The 21,262-nt window shown below is 28.8% G+C and overlaps 1 protein-coding gene across 2 annotated transcripts in view; it reads left to right on the top strand.

The window, feature by feature from the left end:
- LOC118180131 (pyruvate dehydrogenase phosphatase regulatory subunit, mitochondrial-like) overlaps window positions 1-21,262 on the top strand; it is a 69,204-nt gene that overhangs the window by 27,984 nt on the left and 19,958 nt on the right. Inside the window, exons 9-15 of one of the 2 annotated variants that reach the window (XM_035349274.2) lie at window positions 2,148-2,272; window positions 7,295-7,487; window positions 10,681-10,839; window positions 12,993-13,129; window positions 15,430-15,578; window positions 16,398-16,596; window positions 18,830-18,919. In XM_035349274.2, coding sequence (XP_035205165.1) covers window positions 2,148-2,272; window positions 7,295-7,487; window positions 10,681-10,839; window positions 12,993-13,129; window positions 15,430-15,578; window positions 16,398-16,596; window positions 18,830-18,919 — 1,052 coding nt within the window. The remainder of the gene's footprint in view (window positions 1-2,147; window positions 2,273-7,294; window positions 7,488-10,680; window positions 10,840-12,992; window positions 13,130-15,429; window positions 15,579-16,397; window positions 16,597-18,829; window positions 18,920-21,262) is intronic. The other variant, XM_085811978.1, reaches the window with a different exon arrangement.

Here is a 21,262-nt window from a genome sequence, read left to right as displayed (position 1 = left end):
ATATTTACTAATATGTAATTTGTATCTACAAAGCGAAAGTATGTTTTGAAATCCGAAATCTGTTTATCAATTTCACACTGCGGATTGGAAGTTGATCTGTCAACACTATCCTTATCTTCAGAGCAGATGTTTTTATTTTATTTGGATTATAATTCCGTACTAAGTTTAGTATTTCATCTCGATGTACTCCCTCTTTGATATGATTTAAATCAAGTTCCTCGTCATTATAATTCGCTTCGGATAGTGAAGAAAGTGACCCAGAGGTTATTGAAAACGAAAACATTTCGATTGACAAATTAGTCGGTATTCTCAACACAGCAATTATAGGACTTGAACAGCGGAACTTTGTAACTAAACAAGAAATTATGTCTGTTTAATAGAATTAAAGAGAAAGTATTATCACATGAAACGAAGCAACTTACATTGAAGGAAATGTTTAATAAAGTAAACAAATAAATATTAAGTTTTTTCTTTTTGTAAATTTTGATACCCTTTAGATCATAATTGTTCTTTATTTCATAAATTACGGTTTCATATTTTTAATTTTGTAATTTTTGCATGCCATCTTACCAGATTTAAACTGATGATCTATAATCCGGAAAAATCGATAATCCGGAATCGCCGAAGTTCCGACGAGTCCGGATTAACGACTTTTGACTGTATTATTTTTCACATTTAAAGTAGCTGTTCATTTAAATTGTTTAAATTGTTTTCATAATTTTTTCTATCTTATTTTTTTTTTAAATTTTGTAACTGAAAGTATACATCTGAAATCAGTGTTTAAGGAAATACAGCTTATAGCCATTTTAATTTTAAAAAAATTGCATACAGATGGCTCAATCAATAGATGACAGATGGCACCTAAATATCTCTTGAATGATTGGTTATAGACTGCTGGTTGGAAATGAAACAACGTAGGTTTCTATCTTTGATTAATTTCCAATAAAGATATATGAAAGTTAAATTCTTATATGAACCCTCAATAAAGAGATTCCAAGTAGTGAAATATTGCATATATTTCTAAACATCATTGTGGGAGGGGGAGGTCTGCAATATGCGACATTGATATTGAAAAAAGTTGTTAAAATAAGTTTAACTGTTTTCTCACAGAGGAGAATAATATATATATAGAATGTTTCAAAAATTAGAATACCAAATAGAATTTCAATTTAGAAGTCTGATTGATTGAATTTTATTAAATATAGGTATTAAATTTTAGCATTACTGAAACAGACAATTTTAATCCAGCATTTATTTTTGTACCATAATAGATATTTTTGAGAAATTTACATTTGAAACTTTAATATATGCAGCTGTCTTTAACAGTATTTGTATAATTAAGATACAATAACACGCTGAACAACTATTAACTTAGAAGCCAAACAACAAAAAATCAGCGTCATATTTTCAAATTTTTCACAGGACTAGTTTCAATGGTTTTACTGAACTATCATCCTCAACTGCAAAAGGGTGAAGGAACGAGGTAAGATATAATGATTAGATAAGATAAGATAAGAAAGCCTGGACAGCAGACAAGCTACTGGCGCGATCTGTTGATGAAACCAGAACTAAAATATAATTTCTTTAAAGGCTGAATAATATTCAAAAAACATCTTCCATTGGTGAACTGGATTTTCTAGAGGCATTTCACATTCAAAAAAAACTTTCTGTTCTAGTTAAGGACCCTAATTCCAATCCATCTTTGCCTTCAGCCTTTAAAGAAATTATGTTTTAGTTCTGGTTTCATCAACAGATGGTGCCAGCAAATTGTTTCCTGTGCAGACTTTCTTATCTTATCTTATCTAATCATTATATCTTACCTCGTTCATTTACATTTTTGCAGCTGAGGATGATGGTTCGGTAAAACCATCAAAACTAGTCCTGTGAAAAATTTGAAAGTATAACGCTGATTTTTTGTTGTTTGGCTTCTAAATCAGTATTTGTATATTATCCCTACAACTTTCTATCATGTGTCTGACATCTGATAGAGATTATAAAGCACTAAAGCCAAACAGCATTTCATTATCAACATAAAGATTAGTTACTCATATGATAGGTTTTTTGTTGTTACTCTTTTTTGTTTAATATATTTGTATAATGTTGTACATAATTTTAAAAGGATGTAAACATATTTATATATTTTTTAGAACCTATATATGAGGAAGCTTGCATCAGAGTGCCAATTTTAAATCAAGTGGACATTCAAAGATATGTTAGTGGACCTGATACATTTACACCTGATGGTCATTGGATTCTTGGTGAAACTGCAGAGGTAATAAATAAAAATATTGTAATCTGTCATTTTCATGTTATTTCAAATCCTGTGACTGATTACTATTTTAAGTAATTTCTGCAGACTTAAAGAAGCGAGGGTGATCTTGATTTGGTGTTAATTTTACCTGCAAAGACTGTATTATCAGAACTGAGTTGTCTTCTAGTTCTTAAAGATGTAAAAGTTCTATATTTTGTTTGATATTGGGCATATTAAAATAAGAGATTGTGATTTAAAACTTTTCATCAAGTTATAAAACTTGATAACACATATCATTGCACCATACCAAAAGGTGGATCTGGTTGTATATTGTTTTTATAGAGTCACATCTCATAACTATGCAGTTATACAAATTATTTAGTAATTAAACTATGTATTGTTTGTGGGTGTTCATTATTTTCTTTTTGAATATAAAAATCTAGAAAATACTTGATAAGTTTGCAACCCCTGCTAACTTTGTACTGGTATGCTCTTATCTTTCCTCCTAACTCATCTATTGAGTTGTAAAGGAAACAATATTACCTATATATTGTATTATTGTTATTATTATATGACTGAGTGTGTGTGTAATTTTTACTACAATATCAAATAGCCATATAATCTTAATAAAATAACTAGTATGAATAACAAAAAATATGTATATATATAATGATTTCAAATGCATAGATGAAAGCAGTGGACCTCCCAACAGCTTACGATACTGCATAGATGACCGAGAAGACAGTAGTGGCTTGAAGTTGGCAGAGTAGAAAGCATGATGATGCAATTTAGGACAACATATCTTGAAAAATCACAATCTTTATTTTTTCCATGCATATCAAATCATCCTTTTTCAGACAAGATATTTCTTAATAATATTTGAATAGAATAACTCCCATTTTGAAGTACTACGTCATCTTAAGCAAGTAAGCGGCAGCAGCATGGATGAAAAGCATCTTACCAGCAGGACAGCTAATGCGGAAAAAGGCAAGGTTATAGTACTTTCATAGGAAGAAGGCTGGGAGTGGGAAAGTTTCAGTTCACAGAATTAATTTGATTGGACAAGAGGCATCTGCATTAAAATGTTACATACGATAGAAAAGTCTGGAACATGTGAGAAGAGATGAATTTAAGGGCAGATTACCAAATTTAGAATGTTAATTTTGAGGTCGTCAATTATTTTTTTGAAACAGCTATCATATTTTGTTATATCTTACATATCCCCCCCTTCAAAAGAAAAGTTGGGTGAGCAGGGTGGAAGAAAAAGCATTAGAGCAGCAAAATGTTAAAGTTATAATTTTGAAAATACAAACATAGCAACTTTTAAACAAAAAATTATTGTCATAAAATTTTGACCGATATTTTGAATCAGTTTTGACATTTCATTGAAAGTCATAAAATTTTAAATTTAATAATAATTTTAGACACTGCACTCTTTTAAAACAATTGCACATTTTAGTGTTCGGAGATAAGAATGTCCAATGAAATTTTGTAAAGTTCTTGATAGTTCCACACGGTAAAAGTTCAAATATTTACACAAAGTAAATGCTCAAATAAAAGTGTTTCCAATTTTTGTTGATGAAAATATTTCTATAATAATACAATTTAAGATGCAAATTTCCATATTATTTAATTATGTTTTTCAAGGAAGGCATTTTAAAATATAAAAATTTTGTAAAACATCATTCATAAACACAATTTCAAATTTTTCACTATTATTAAGACATTTAAAATTTACTTATTCTTTACAAAACTTGAAGACTCCACAACTTTATCTAAATACTAGTATTTCCATCATATTGGTTTATCAGTTGAGCAAACTGGTATTTAATATTCTTCACCAGTGGCCAAAAGATTTGCCAAATTAGCATTTACTGTAGAAAAGACCTCCGTTCCTTCTGTAGAGGCAACTGGCTTTTTTGGAACTGCTGTCATTCCATATGAATATTAAAAACACACTCCATTTTATGAAAAAATAAAAATACTTAGATTAAAAAAATGTATTTTTTCATAAGGTGAGAGCCTTCAACGTTTATCATAAAAACATTAAAGAAATTCCTACCTTCTAGAACATTCGCACCTATTACATAACCTCCTCATATAAATGCTGCATCATAAGTTTTTCTACATTTTTCTAGAAGCTACTCTGTTACATAACCTTTCATATAAATGCTGCGTCATAAGTTCTCCTACACAAATGCCTTCTCGCCTTCGTTGTGCTAATGCTTCCGCTATGCTCCTCTTTCTTTGTTAGAACGTTATAACGTATTAAAGTCAGTCATATCTAATAGTTCAATTACTGAATAAGTTATTTGATTAAATTCATCTGTAAAAAGTCAACTGCTCTAAATTAAAATAAAGATATGCTTGCTGTTAAAAGTGAAAAGTCCTGAGTCATCATTTTTCTCCGTGTTTCAGTCACCCCAGCTTCGTCAAACATCTGCCAGAACGTGTAATGGAATATCCTCACCATTCGCCCACGATGTGTTTGAATAACTAAAAACATTACATATATATTATTATTATTATTATTTCTTTATTTTTCATATTGGGTATTTGAAGGAAAGGGGCAAAGAAATATTAAGTCTATTTCAACTATGTATTTGCTACTAAGATTTCAAGATTTTAATTATTTGAAATGGAAACTTATATGATTTTCACTTTCTTTGAAAACAAACGTGAATAACATACCAGAACATCTGTAAATGCAGCTAATTAATTCACATTATGATATAAATCGGATTCAGATATTTGAAGATTTTATTGACTTTTATTCATACTTGTCAAAAAATAAATAAACTGAGCTATGAATTTTTGCACTAAGAATAATCACTTTGTTTGGATAAACATTTATATGTGAACAGCTTTTTTCGTAGTAGAAAATAAAAAAATAACCTAATTGACTGATGAATGTGTACAGTCTGTGATTAAGATAATTCCTAGGAATTTCTCTCCAAGGCTACAAATTTTATTAGAATTTGAATACAATCATGCTATAATAAGAATGTTGTTTGTCATGTTATAGAAAGAAATAAAGAACTTCACGATTATTTACATATGAACACATGTATTTTTGTTCATGCAGGAAGGAAAAATTTAACAAACAAGAGAAAGAGGATTAGGTTGTTATTATATATTCTGAAGTTATCTGGCCCAAGTATTTATTTATATTTGTTATTATTATTTGTTCCATGTTATTTATTTATTTTCATATTTATTATTTCTTTCCCAAGGGAAATTTATTATTTAGTCCCTCATGTCCCTGAAAACTTAGAAAGTTTTCATAATTGGTTTATTTTTTGTTTACATTAAAGTAAGTTATTTAATGATTAATTAAACATGTTAGAATTATTTGAAAAAATTGTCAGTCTTAAAATTTGATGTTTAGTTGTTATTATTATATTTGAACCACAAAGTGTAACCAACAAAAATGTCTTGCAGTTACCAAACCTTAGATTCAAATGGAAAAGAAATATTGTTGTGTGCATACAAGTTTATAATGGATTAAATGCACACATAACGGATGATATCTTAATAAACTTATTTTCCCGAAAGATACACTTTATAGTTCTGGAAGTTTACACAAAAGTACTTGTACAACTCCTCTCAGTATGACAGAGCACAATCAGTAATTAGTGCTTCAAACTACTAAGAATAGTGTTAAATACGGTGTAATGCAAAGTACATCTAAAGAGCGAAGCTCGCACAGAGATCTCTCAACACTCTGACCTACCTGAGAACTGATGCTTTCTCTGGTCTTATATAGTTTTCCTCCATCTGCCTAGAAATTTCCACTGCCTTCAGACAGACAAAGTAGACAGATGTCTTGTTTTGCACCTGTGACGTCTTTCTGCCCTCCGCGCAAAAAATCAGGCTTAGGTGTAAAGAAAGTGTATATAAACAAAGGGCAATTTAGCATTTGACACTTGAAGAAGATGTTTTGCACATTTTTCTATGAATATGAAAGGTCAGATAACGAAGATGAGACAAATAAATAAGAGGCCCATATTAAATTCATTATAGAGATAGAAAAAAATGTTTTTTAAATAAATAAATATTTAAAGGGCCTTTTTTTAAATCGAGAGAGGAACAGAAAAGTAGAAATAGCCTACCAGTACATGCGTCAATGAAAACAATGAATTGAATGAATTCTATGTATCCTCACTGTGTGATTTATCGAAATTGCTGGAAGGCATATGCAGTTACAGTTACATATAGAGATCAGACCAATTACAGTTATACACGGATTGGACCAGAGTGGTGCCACCAAGTTTCTCGCCAAATTTGATTTTACACCAAATTTGAGAAAAAAATTTTTTTGTTAAAACCATCGCCGATTTTGTGCTATCTCTGGATTTGGTGAGGTAGCCATTTATCTCACTGTTAAATAGACTTGCCCTTGTAACATTATTTTTCCAGCACAGCTTCCCATTTTTGAGGCATTTCATGTTACATTATAGAAGAGATACTCCAATTTCACATATTTCTCTAAAATTATGGATATATTTACAAAATTCATAACAATTAAAATTTGAATTTTTTCCCGTTGTGATGTTGTCATTATTGTTTATATATGTTTTGATAAATATTTAGTTAGCAAAATATAACATTTATTTTAAATATTTCTTATTTTGTCAATAATTTATTTCATTTTCTTTAAAAAAAGTGCTGGAAATTTTTCTCATATTGAGAAGAGAAAATTGCTGAACCACCAGTGTTTTTTGATTGTGCATTTGCTCCACATGCAATTTGTGTTTGATACCACTGAATTAAAGTATCACAATTTTATTTTTTAATTTTTTTGAATCCATAAATCATGGCTTTCCTATGTAGCATTGGAAGACATTTTGTAAATAGACTTGTATAGCAATTAAGGATTTGGTCAAATTATATAATAGTCTTTGACAATTTAGGTAAAAATAAGATGACAAGTTTTTCACGAATTCAAGTAATACCATTTTTAATTATTTTAGGAAGGCTGCTGTTTTGATGCAAAATTATTTAAATTATTATTTTTTCACAAGAAGAAATTTGTTTTTATAGATTGATAATTTGTATGTTGCTGTGGGAATGAATGTTAATGCTGTCCAAGGTGCTGGTGGGTTAGGAAAGGAACTTGCTGACTGGATAACAACTGGTGAACCAAAAGCATATTTGCTACCCTTTGATATAAGAAGATTCATTGATCTGCATAATAATTCAAAATTTCTCCGAGAAAGGGTGCAAGAAGCTGTTGGTAATTTTTATGCCTTATTTAATTAATTACCTTAATTTTAATTTTTATTCTTTATCAATAGTCAATATTACATGAATACGTACAACATTACATAAGTACATAGACATACATAAATGTGAAGCATGTCACATAATTTTCTGGACTAAATCTTAAATCAAAACCAGCTGCCTTATTTGTAAATAAATTATTATATTAAATTGGTTTTAATTTTATAATATTAATTTAGATAATAACTTATAAATAAATTACTATATAAAATAAATGTATCATAGGATTGTATTCTGAAACGGGTATACAATAACAACTTTTTAGTGCAGTCAAATTTTCAAATGATTTAAAATGTTTGTAAATATTATATTCAATATAGTGGTTGTGCATGCTTTGTTCATCTCATGCATTAAAAAAAAAAGACAGTCAAATTTTTCTGTCTGATTAACATGTGTTTATAAACTTACTGTGAATCTCATTTGAGTAAGTGAGATTACTTTTCATTGCATTTTGATGCAAGATATAGGAAACTAAATTTTTTCTTTGTGGCTCCCATAAAGTCAATAGTGCAACTTGAGGCAACAAATTCATATTTATTGAAAACTTATGTGATTTGGGAAACACAGTATTTCTGATTATGTCAATTAAGAAAGAAGCCAAATTCAGCATGAAAGGGTGCAGGTTGTTCCCATGCAAGAAAATTAGTCTGAAAATTCAATATCGAGGCAATGTTGTAAAGTTTTTTATTTTAAAGGAATGATTTACTGTTTATATTTTTCTGAAATTCTACTTAAAAGATTTTAAAGCATTCACATTCAGGAATTCATGGAATTTGTCACAGTCTGACAATGGGCTACTTGTAATTTGTGCATAACATTGCATTTTTATAGTTGTCAGTTACTGGCTGAGTTTTAGACTCCATCCTGAAAGTTATGACGTTTTATTGCTTCTTTTGTTCACCAAATTTGTCTTCTCTGGACTATTTCCTATTCCCTAGCCAAAACTGGAAATGAAGAGGGCTTGTTTTTACATTATTAAGAAAATTCAAATGGTGTCAATTTAATTTCTTATTATGTTCAGAAAAGGGGCTACCAAATATGCTTTGAATTTATTATATGTGTACTGAAATAGTGATGTTCAGTAACATACACTAACTTCATAGTTTCTTTTTTTTTTTTTTTTTTTTTTTTTTTTTTGCTAATAAGATTGTTTTCAAAGCAGTTCTGAAAATTATAAGGTATACTGTATATAATTAACTGTATATCGAATTATAAAAGAGTATTATAAGGCAATAACTTAAATTTGTGTGTAATGAAGGCCATAAATTTGTCTCATTCTGCTTATGTTAGATAAAAAAAGTAAAATAATATTTTATTTTGATTTCACCTTGTAGGAAAATTTTGATTGTTTGATTTATGAATATAAATAAAAAAAAATAGGCTCAATAACTTTTTGTTTCTAACTGTTAGTTTGATGAAGATGTTTTTAGGTTAAGAAATTTTTAATGAATATGTCAAACAATATGTCAAACATTTTATTTAACAATGCAAACCTAAGAGAAATAAGGCAGAAAAATGATAAATTGTAAAGTATAATATGTAATTGCCCTTTAATTTCTACATGGAAAAGGCTAAATGCATTTCAGAAATGTTTAATGAAAAATACAGCACTATTTCTAATACAGTTGCTTTATGTTATCTGTTTTAATATTTTTCAATATACATAAAATCTCTGTCTGTGATATCAGACATATAAATGTAATTCTTCACTGATCATTTACATGGGACATTTTTAATTTCTTTCATTGTAGTTTACCATTCTTTTTATATTGCTTTTACTAGAATCTCAGTAAAATTTATTCAAAGCAATGCTTAATAGCTATTGTCATCCTTTTCTCATTTATTTGCTGCAAACTCTTATTCCTTCTTGGCTTTCATATTTGGCTAAATCATTGGCTTATAAAACTGAATTTAACATCGGTGAGATATTGATGTTAGCTATATATTTATCAAGATAAGATATGAGGAAATCTATTATTATGGTATTTTTCAAGATGCTAAACAAGATTTGTAACATTTGAATGCTTCAGTAAAGAAAGCAGGTATAACATAGCGTTGTTGAAGCTACACACCAGAAGAGTTTTTGAATATCCATAGACATTCAGATTTAATGAAGAACATAGTTAATTTGGGGGAGGGTACCATTTTTAAAAGGCATAAAAATATTTTATAAAACAACTTCTTTTATTCTGCAGTTGAAAATATAGGGCTTTGATTTGGAATGAAAAATAATAAATACACTCCTCATATTATTTATTTCATTACCTTTTTACACGGTTATGAGTGACTCTCATCTTACTCTATGAACAAGATTTGTATGCTATAAAAACAATTATTGGAATGTTTTTATTTAAAGTAATGATATACATAGCACAATTTAAACTGGAATATAATATTTAAAATTTAAGGATTGTGTACTTTATCAGATTCAGATTTTTAATATTCAAAATTTGTAATTATATTTTATTTTATTAAATATGAATTCTAGCTTGTTGAATATTGTTCTAAAGACCAATTTTGATTATTCTGTATAAAAAATTTAAAAGTTTATAAGGTATTTTCTCCCTCCTTTCTGTATACCTTCATGGTGTGAATGGAAGCATATTTGATACATATTTAGGAGCTCCAGGGAAGGAGAGTTGAATGAAACAGTACTGATGTTCTGCTTTGGCTCACTCAGTCACTAGTGCTAAATCCAATTTGAAATTATGACGTGAACTAAGAGATAAAAATGAGGATCATCATCTATCAAATTTGAAAGGATTTTGAAGAATTGTTCAAGATGTCTTTCTTCAAAGTCTATCAGTTCCTAAAAAAATCCCTTTGGAAAACTCAAAAATTAGTTTTTGTAATGTGCAAAAGAAAGGTTTTGCAAGCAGATGTTAATAAAAAGTTAAAATTTTCATTATGACATAAAAATATTTCCAATAATTGGTGCTGCTACTTAAAAAAGTCAATTATATTACTAGGGTCCAAGCAATATAAATTCAAAAAGGCATTGTTCTAAAATTTAAAAAAAAAAAAAAAAAGTTTCTTTTTCTGCACCATAGTTGTAGTTCTCATGAAAATGCATTTTGTATAAATTAACATTCTTCTAAATTTAAATGTGGTTTTAAGTAAATGAATATTTAATTTCTGAATTTTAGGCTATAATTATTCTATCAGACATCCTATACTAACGGAGTTTAAAACTGCACGTAAATCTAGATGCTCTCCACTTTATACTGTTCAAGAACAAGCTGGAGCTGTATTTGGAGAAAGATTGGGTTTTGAGAGAGTTTTGTATTTTGATCCATCAAAATCTAGTAAGTTTTTTCCCCCAGTTAATTTGATTAAAAATACGGTTTCAAATTAATTTAGCTAGCTCATTTACAATCAGATAAAGGTGTTGCATGTGTTTTACTCGTGAGTTTTCACTACATGAATTTCTAACTCTTGAGACATAAATAACTGGCTCTTGAGACATAAAATAAATTAAAATTTATTCCACCTCACTACTTTTGAGGGTTATACAACATAATACTCATAAAAATAAGTTCCCCCCCCAAAAAAAAAACTGCGGTAATTTTAAGCAGTTTAATCTGCATTGGTTATCATTAATTAAGGCAAAATCACAAAAATGACCATTACTCAAAAAGTTGCTTGTAGAATTTTGTGAAACTCACCCAAAGTATACAACACAGAGGAAGGTATAAAGATCACGTGAAAAGAAATTACCAGATAATTATGGTGTTCTAGAAATTAGCATGATGTGTCAGTTTGGTATAGGGAATGTTACCTTCAATATGAAGTATGATCTCCCTTAGAAGCAATACAACACATATAGCGATGTGCCATGCTGTCAAATATGCAGTCTATCATTTCTGAAGGAAGTGAAAGCCACTGCTCTTGCAAAGCTGTTGCAAGTGTGGCAAGGATCTGAAGAGGAGGATTGAGAGCAGCTTTAGTCTTCCTAAAGCTTACCAAATGTGCTTAATAGGATTCAGGTCCGTTGATCGAGCTGCTCACTTCATGTGCTGAATTGTTTGCTGCTGAAGATAATCGTCCACGGTATGAGCCCTGTGTAGTCTAGCATTATTGTCCTGCATCAGGAAATTATCACCTAATGTCCCAGCATAAGGGCACACATAAGAATCAAAGATGCCTGAGCATTCGTGGTTCTACACATAAAGACATGGAGGTCTGTGCATCCACCCAAAAGAAAAAGATAAGAGATACCACCTAAACACAGACAATGTCCTCCTCTATATGCATCTCTTTAAAAAATGTTTGATGGATGATAAAGGGTTCCAGGCTCTTTCCAAATCAAATAATGCCAACTTTCACTTTGGAGGCTAAACCTGGACTCATCCATAAAGAGAACTACCCTCCATTGATCAGGTGTCCAGGGGACATGTTGACATGCCATCTCAAACATTCCCTTCTGTGAAGTGACGTGGGCAGCCCAAAAATGGTTGTTCACATAGCATACAGACCTCCTTCGTGATGACTTCTACTCATGATGTTGACACCAACCTTTCAGTGACTGCAGCGAGAAAGGATCTGAGTTGAGATGGAGTTTAGGTTCTATTCCTGTGTGTGCATAAGAACAAATATCAGTCATCAGCGCTTGTCACAGTGGTTGGCCATCCTTGGTTGAACCTTCTGGATGCTAAATCTGTGGTTAGAAATTGTTTCAAAAGTCTCCTGCACAGGAGGACTCGTATTTAGCCATTTGGCTACTTCTATCTGACATTAGCCTGGAAATCATTATTACAGATTGGCTATCCCAGATTTCTTATCTCAGTGTTACAGCTTGCTGCGAAACATGCAATTTAATGCTCCTTGCAGATGACGTATTTCAATCGAAGCACCACTAATTTGCATTCTGCAGTTTTACTCAGCAATTCTTATATGACAACATATTCAAATTTTATACAAATTGGCTTATTTTTGAATGAGTTATCACTATTCTTATGATTTTCCCATAATTTTTGGAAACCAGTGTATTTACTATTAAGGGCTACAAGCATCACCTAGACACTGATAAAAATTCTAATGTATAACTTACAGAACACAGGTACCCTTTCACTATGCTTGGTAATTCAAGATCAGTGTCAGAGTTGTCAGCAGACAGCAAAACTTTACAAGGCAAAGCAGTGGTGGCTAGAAGGCCAAAACTTTCACACAGAACTATTTGTAATTCTTCTAACTTTATAATAAAACTGCCTGGCACTCAGATCTGTATAAATTTTGGAATAAGCAAACCTCATAGTAAAATGAAACAGAAAGGAAAGATGTACATTGAATAATATTTTATTAGTAAAACTTACCACAAGCTTATAAATATATGACTGTTTAATTTCTGATGAATAATTTACCAAAATTATGTATCTTTTGTATTTGTTTTCTAATTATTTTCTTCGCAAATTTTGCTCTTATATGAGGTTTTGATATGTCAGTGTACTTTTATGAATAGAGGAAGAACGTCTTAACCCACCTGATATTATTTTTGGAAAACCCTCTTGGTTTGAGAGTGTTAGAGAAGAATATAATGCTTGTAGAGAACGTGTTGGTATCATTGATATGTCTTCCTTCACAAAATTCCATCTTAAAGTAAGTATGGTTTACAACGTCTTACATTATATCATGAAAACAGTCATGAAATTTTGTATATGATAACTTGAAAATTTTTCATAAGGAAAATATTTTATCTCTTTACTTCAGATCAGACCGAATACTGATCTTCTGTAACGGCCTTGTCGAGAGAATAAGATTTGGCACATTTCTGCATTGGTGAGAAATAAATGACTACCGATCTGTATTTATATGTTTGCGAGAAACAAACAGTTACCGATCTGTACATATCCAAGAAACAAACAGTTACCCATCTGTGCACATTTGAGAAGCAAATGGTTAATGATCTTACTGGTTTTCCGGTATTGTATTTTGTCAGTATAGCAGTTTTTCATTGTAAAACACTCTTATGCTTTCTATTTTCTATCTTCTATAAATGAAAAAAGAAGCTGTAGTTGATACTTGAGGCATTATTAGTGGCAGTTGCTGAACTGTGGCCACCAGAAAAAGTTTTAAAAAATGAGTTTCCAGTATGTTTATGTAACTTTTTAATATATAACTAATAAAATTGTATTTAAGTAAAAATAATACATAGAATTTGTGGGTATGTTTAATAATAATTAATATTTTTCTGGCATGTTTTTATGTGCTGTTGTTTTAAATACATCGCATAGTTCTGTTGAATTATGTTGCTATTTTGAATAAATTTCTGACAAAATTATATTAAATGTTGTTATAAAAACAAAATACAAATCATATTATATTAATTTCTTTATGTTATATATATATATATAATAACTTGTTTTATATAGGTATTGAATAAATTGCCAATTTATGTGTATTCTAGTCAGTTGTATTTTTGTGGATGTTTACAATATTTGGCAACAAACTGCACATTCTTAAACTTGAATTTCACCAAGGCCGCTGCAGAAGACAAATACCAAAATTAGTTTAATGTCCCTGAATATAAAAATTTATTCCTGAATATAGTTTTATATGATATGTAAAGCTGTATTAAATATATTTGATTTTTTTTTTTTACAAAGTAAAAGTCTTTAAATTTTAAAATGAAATAGTTTTACAACTGCTGTTTTTCAGTTGTTTTTGATTTTCATGTCTTAAATGTACTTATGTTTTGAAATTTATGTTAATTTTATTATTAATTATGCAAAAGAAAAAAAGGTTTGCAAAATAACTAAGAAATATAAAGGATTTCTATGTGATAAAAACATCCATCATAAAGTTACTGTTTATGACTATTCATAAAATGTAAATTCTGTTATTTTAATTTGAAAATTTTCTTTTTTGGTAATTTGGTTGTTCCATACACATCATTAGAGATTTCAAGTTAGATATTAAAAGAATTTTAATACATGCTAATTAGTCACTAAGTACTTTACTTTTCTTATATATTAATTATTTTCCATCACTGTTATTTTTAAAGGGGAAACTGTTTTTTGAACTGTTGTTTGAAAAATAAATTTATGAAAAACAGTCTTAATAACAACATAAAGTTCAAAATATCATAGAACAATCTTACATTTCAATAAGAATGGCATGTGTCACTTTCTTTCAAACATGCCCAAAAATAATGTAAATAAAATGAAAATTGTTTTATTAAAAGACATTTAATAATATTACTTTAGAATATTAGAATGTATGTTTTATGAATAATTTGGTTATAGAAAATAATTTGGTGCTCCAATATGTAATAAATTTGTAGTTGGAAACAAAGTTATTGTAGATAGTTTTCTTTATGTTTTTCTTTCAATAGTAAAATTTCATTCAATTTAAAAGGACTGTGTCTTAAATTTCATTTGAGGAATTTATAATAATCTGTGTCATTTTGTAAATTAATATATATATATATATATATATATATATATATGTTAGTTAATTTCAAACCAAAAAAGATTCAAAAATTAGTATTAAAGAGCCTGATTCTTATCAAAAAGGTTTTAATAAATCTTATGTAACTAAATCTTGTTTATTTGGCCACCATTCTGATATTTCTTCTGCAAAGATTCTGAAGAGAATTAGTTAATGTATGAGTTAGATTACCTTGAAGCCTTCTTCTAACTATTAAACCTTAACTATTTAAACTTTAAAATATTAATTTAATTAATTAAATTATAAATTAAGTTTTAATAAATTGTCATTTTGACTAATGAAATGACACTGGAAAACAGAAAACCAGATTCCTATTCGCTCTTTAAAAATTTCATATGAAGACAAGTATGGGTGATAAAATCAAACATTTTAGCTTTTTGGTGATCTGTAAGCTGAAGGTATAGTTTTTAATCCTAACAAACATCTACAGATTGTTTTTCTTCTTTCAGTCTGGAGCAACTGAAGTTGTAGACCTATTACAGTTATTATGCTCTAACGATATTGATGTTCCTGTGGGCAATATTGTATCTTCTGGAATGCAAAATGATAAAGGTTGTTATGAAAATGATTGCTTGCTCTTACGAAGAGCACACAACTGGTTAGTAATGCAAGTTCTTTCTTTTTTAAAAAACTTTGTATTTACAGTAAAGATACAGGTTTTATCTTCATTAATCATAATTATTCTTAAGAAAAGAAGCATATAGTTATAAGCTTCTGAGCAAAATTTGTGTTTTTTTAATAAAGTGTTTATTTAAGAAATAATGGTTATTTCAGATGAAATTAGCTTTAGCTAAAAATTGTTGTCATGAAGGCATTAAAAAAAAATTTCTTTTCTGATAATGCTGAATCATATTTATTTGACTATTTTGTTGTCAAAAAATACTTTTAATTTAGAATAGATCACAAAATTAAATGCATTATATGTGTAAGTCCTTTCAAGTGAATGGTTGAGATTTGTCTGTTTATATAAAATGGACAAAACTGAATAACAAAGTATTTGTATAAAAAATCAGCACAAACCAGTGTGATTGTATATTGTATTCCTTCTATGCCTATCATCTATGCCATCTATGCCTATCTATGTATGTATATTGTATTCCATCTATGCCTATCATCTTTTCTAAATATAGTTTTGTATTTTGGAAGTTAATGTATAAAGTTGTATAAAAGCATTCATGTTGAGATTTAATTTCACCTGTGAAACCTGTGTGTTAAAATTTATATGAAGATCTGTATTGAAATTATGTATAGAATAAAATAGGTGAATTAACTATATTTACCATTATTAATATGTTATATATTATCTCAGATTAATTTATAAATTATATAATAAAAATATTTGTTAATTTATAAATTAATTGCTGAGCACATATTTTAGACGATAAGCATAATTATTTTATCTTTTAAAATATTACAGTTATTTTATGATGTCACCTACCGCTCAGCAAACTCGAATTACAGAGTGGATGAGAAGGCATATGCCAAAGGATGGGTCAGTTTCTATGAGAGATGTTACTTCAATGTATACTGTACTTAATGTAGTAGGACCGAAGTCTAGAGAACTTATGTCAGAAATGACCAGGACTGAAATGGATATACCTGGCTTTACTTGTAAGGTAATGATCACTTAAAATCACATTTCAAAGACATTCTAGTTTTAAAAGGAAAGGAAGATATTATACAAGATTCATTAACAGATATTGTTAGCTCAACTTGTAAAACAGTTGTAATTCACCTTATGTTAAATATGATAGAAAAATTTTAGCTTAATTTCTTGCATATAGCAAATTATTGTTATTTTTCCTTAAAATAATATTTTTATGTGATTTATTATTATTTCATCTGAAGTTAGATATTATCCCGTAACCACGGAGATCTTGTCTTAGACTTCCTTCAATACAAAGTAATCTGCATTCTCATAATTTTTCTGGATCATTTATATTTCTTCTCTGATTAGGACTTTCTGAAATACCATAAACAAATTCATTCATCCTTTTAAAAATCAGTTAAAAGTTTAGAGGAAAGTATTTTGCGAATTGTACTTTATGGGGAATTAAATAAGAGTTGATATTCTACATTTTTGTTTAGTATTTAAAAAAAATTAATACTTTGTTAATGACATCATTAATAAATTGAAATATCTTTAAATCAAAAACTAAAAAATTTTGTTTTTTATTACTGTTATATTGGAATTTTCATATGTATTTCAATTATTGAAAGAAAAAGAAATAATACTGAAGTACCAATAAAATTTTTTATTAACTTTCATTATCACTTTTGCTACTATGGAATTCTGATAATCTGCATATCTTGAAACTAGATCTTGAGACTAGACTGCATATCTTGATATCCAATCCCATAAAAAAAAGAGCCTAGCACATAGTGTTCTATTTATTGCTTCAAAAAAATCTGCAGTTAGCAAAAAAATTACTAAAGGAACTTAAATTTGGCACAAAGAATGTGAAGTAGGACTTTGACTGAAACCTTATTTTGAAGTTTACCACACTAAACTTAATTTCTAATGTAATTTATGTAAATATTGAATATTTTCATTAGTATACCTACTTTACATTTGTATTCTATAAAGTAAATTATAATTTGATCAAGATATATTTCAGAATTTGCCTATTTATATGAGTACTCTTAAAACTGATTGTTATCAAAGCCTGTTCTTATGCATGAAATCTATATTAAAACAATCTTAATTAAAAAAAATGTGCTACACATTTTACATCTCAAATACATGTAGATTAAAAATATGTAATAAAAATATATGCAATTTTTTAAGCAATTTTACATTTTAAAAATGAGCCGTCATAGGATTAAAAGGCAACAGAATATACAGTCAAAAATAAAGATTTGTTTAAAACAAAAATTTGCATTGTTTACTATAAAAAGAGTTTTGATGCAGGCACAGAAAATGCTAAGTAACTTAAATTATAAAATTAATGTACTTCTTTAGTCAAAATTTATTATAAATATTGTGTATTTTTAAAGAGTTTATTTTCATAGAAATATGAGGAAAAAATGCTATAAAATTTGACATGCTGAATTTTCTGAAAATTGAAATTTATTTGTTTACATTCAGAACTGAGCACAGGTCACAAATATTTGCAAATTAAGTGATCAGGGTATTAGTTATTAGGATTCTACTATATATGTAAGCTATTGAATTCTTCATAAGAACCATATGTTTGTAATAAACTGTCATTTTCTTTAGAATGCATTATTTTCAATTAGTGCTGCACAAATTTATGGTTTCTTCATTTTAATCATCTTTCAGTATTTCCTATGTGCAAATTAATTTTCATCATTATGTACACTCTAATTCATACCTGAAATTATTTTTGCAAGATAGAATATTTGAAAAATACTTTTATATGCACTTTGAATGAATACATGAAAAGGTGTGCACATTTAAATAAAATACTGGAAGGTTTTTAGCCATAGATAAATTGAAAACCTTTTTATCTCAAATTTTCAATAAATGATTCTTTCCCTATGCATATATTTATGAAACTTTAAATTTTCTGAAATATTAAGAAGATTTTTCCATTATTTAATTAATTATATTGAATTAATTATGCCGACAATAGTTAAACATTTTTAATATTGTGTGTATATGTTTATGTTTATGTTTACTATAGTTAATGGAAATTAAATGATAGTTTAAATCAAACATTTGGGAATTAATTTTACTTAATTTAGCAATGCATCCTGAAGCAGGCAAATTATTTTTATACATATTATGTTTTCTTGATATGTATATTTAAAAAATTTTTATGTACTATTTCATTTTAACTAATGGGCATTAAATTATTGGCATTTTCAAAATTCTTTTCTTTTTAGAAAATCAATGTTGGATATGCTGGAGAAGTTCTTGTGATGGGATTTAATAACACAGGTGAACCTGGATATTCCCTCTATATTCCGTCAGAGGTATGTTGTAATAACTATTTCATCTACAGTAAGCTAAAATGTTTTGTGATATACCAATGCTGTATTTTTGCTTCATATAATAAAATTTCATCTTTATTATAGTATCTGAACAATGGATAAATGGTACTGATAAATAGAATATTTATTTCAATGAATCATTTATTTATTTTCATCCATTTGTTTATTTCATCTCGTGTTATATTTGTCACCCCTCCCAAAAAAACTTTCATAAAATATTATTTCAGTTAATCATTTATATAACTCATTCCATTTTCCCCTTCACTATTCAAAGTGAAACTTTGAATATTTATGTTATATACTTTATCATTTTTAGCTTGTACTTTTATTTGTCAGTTATTCTATTATTACTTTTCTTTATGGCAAAATTATTGAGGGTAAAAATATATTTTAGGGTACCCCTTGGTGAAACTTGCCGCTTTTTGACAGTACATGGATACGGAGTTTGTGCAATTCTTTGACTTATTATTTTGGCTTGCATAATGGCGATTTTTGCGCAAAAAATCGCCGCTACATGAAGCCAAAATAAAAATACAAAGAATTGCACAAACTCGGTATCCATGTACACATCGACCTATTTTCACTTAAAAAAAAATCCCTGAATTGCACAAAAGTGGCATTGTGCTCTCCCATGACTTTATCCACGTACACATTGACCTATTTTCACTTAAAAAAATCCAAGAATTACACAAACTTGCATTGCGCATTCCCTTCACTTTGTCCATGTGTGCATCGATATATTTTCACTTAAAAAGTCAAAGAAGCACCCATTTCTACAATATAGGCAAACAAAAAATACATAATCTCAGTAAAATTTTAAACCAAACAATAAAATAACATAAAAAAGGAAAAACATGTTATGCATTTAAGCACTACAAAAAGCAAATATCCACTTAACCTATTTAGAAGTTCCTTCGTCTTTAGTCTGTGGCACACAAAATTCCTTAACAGCATCCAAAAACTTCCTAAAATTATCTGAACTTGAATCTGTAAATCGGCATCACCGCTTCTGAACCTTTCTTCTTACAAACCCATTCAAATCCATCTAAATGGTTTTTACGTTTGACTAGACGCATATCCTTCCTGTATACAGGACACTTATAATGGCTACTAAGTAAACCTTCATTTACACAGCAGTCAATTAACACACTTTTTCCCTTTCATTCCAAATTGTACAGAAACTTCAAATTAATCTTACTATATTCGGCCATTCTACCGTCTAAACAATAAAACCAACACACACACACCACAAAAGTGCTTACAAAACATCTCATGATTCAAAATTTCCCAGAATCATGCACCCGATTCCATCACAATAGGGTTTCCATAAAATTCAACTACTCAGGCTACCATAAATGAAACAATAACTTGGCGATAAATAAAACAACAACTTGGTGATAAATGAAACAACTTCGCCATAATACCAGGGGTACCTTAAAAGTCTACTCTAAGCTTATTAAGCTTTAAAAATTTATTTATGTGACAAGTTTCAACAAGACATGAATCAAAGCTAGAATCTGAATTTTATTATTATTCCCTTAAATGTGTATGAAGTTTTAGAGAGTTGCTTTTAAGGAATGAAATGCAATTTTCTTTCTTAAATTATTGCCTATCTTGGGAGCTTCTTGCCATTAAGCATGTGATCTGCTATTTGTTGCTGTTTTGACTGGAATATTACAAATTAGATGTGTTTAAAAACAGATTTGGTACTGCAACCTAGCCAGGGGATTTTGACAGTTTTATTCTTCTGTTTATGTAAACTGTATTTCTTGCAAAGAGAAGGTGATTCAGCCCTCTGAGAAAAAAGTTAAATGTTTGATTTTATTCTATGCAGCTAAGTTTCTCCATTAAAGCTCAAAAACATTTAAAAAAATTATATGTCGAGAAAGATAAGAATCTATACTATTAAAATCTGTGCGTTTCTGTCTGTTTGTTTATTTGTTTGTGGCATTATCTCCTCTGAAATGGAGGGGGAGTTGAATTTCGAGAGAGATGCCTTCGAATTCCAACAATTCGTGAGAAGCCATTTCCACCATTCTCATCTTTGTGCTACTTTAATTAGCAGAAATATTAATTAAAAACTGTGAAAACGGTAATTTTCACCCTCATTTTTCCAAATGGCAACAGTCTTGCATGCTGGAGATAAAAATATGCTTTGTTTTGATAGAGATAGAATCATAGAGTTTGTTAATAAAAAATTTTTAAGTTTTATGAAATCTATACATATAATGAAATTATGAAATCTATACATATAATGAAAGAAAGAGTCTGTCTGTGTGTGTATCTTTTGTTCGCGCTGCACGTAAGCTAGTAGACCCATAGCTA

Source organism: Stegodyphus dumicola, chromosome 2, assembly GCF_044657685.1.
Source record: "Stegodyphus dumicola isolate Sdum_Otavi_A_Nest chromosome 2, ASM4465768v1".
NCBI lineage: Eukaryota > Metazoa > Arthropoda > Arachnida > Araneae > Eresidae > Stegodyphus > Stegodyphus dumicola.
This window is presented reverse-complemented; position numbering and strand designations above follow the sequence as displayed.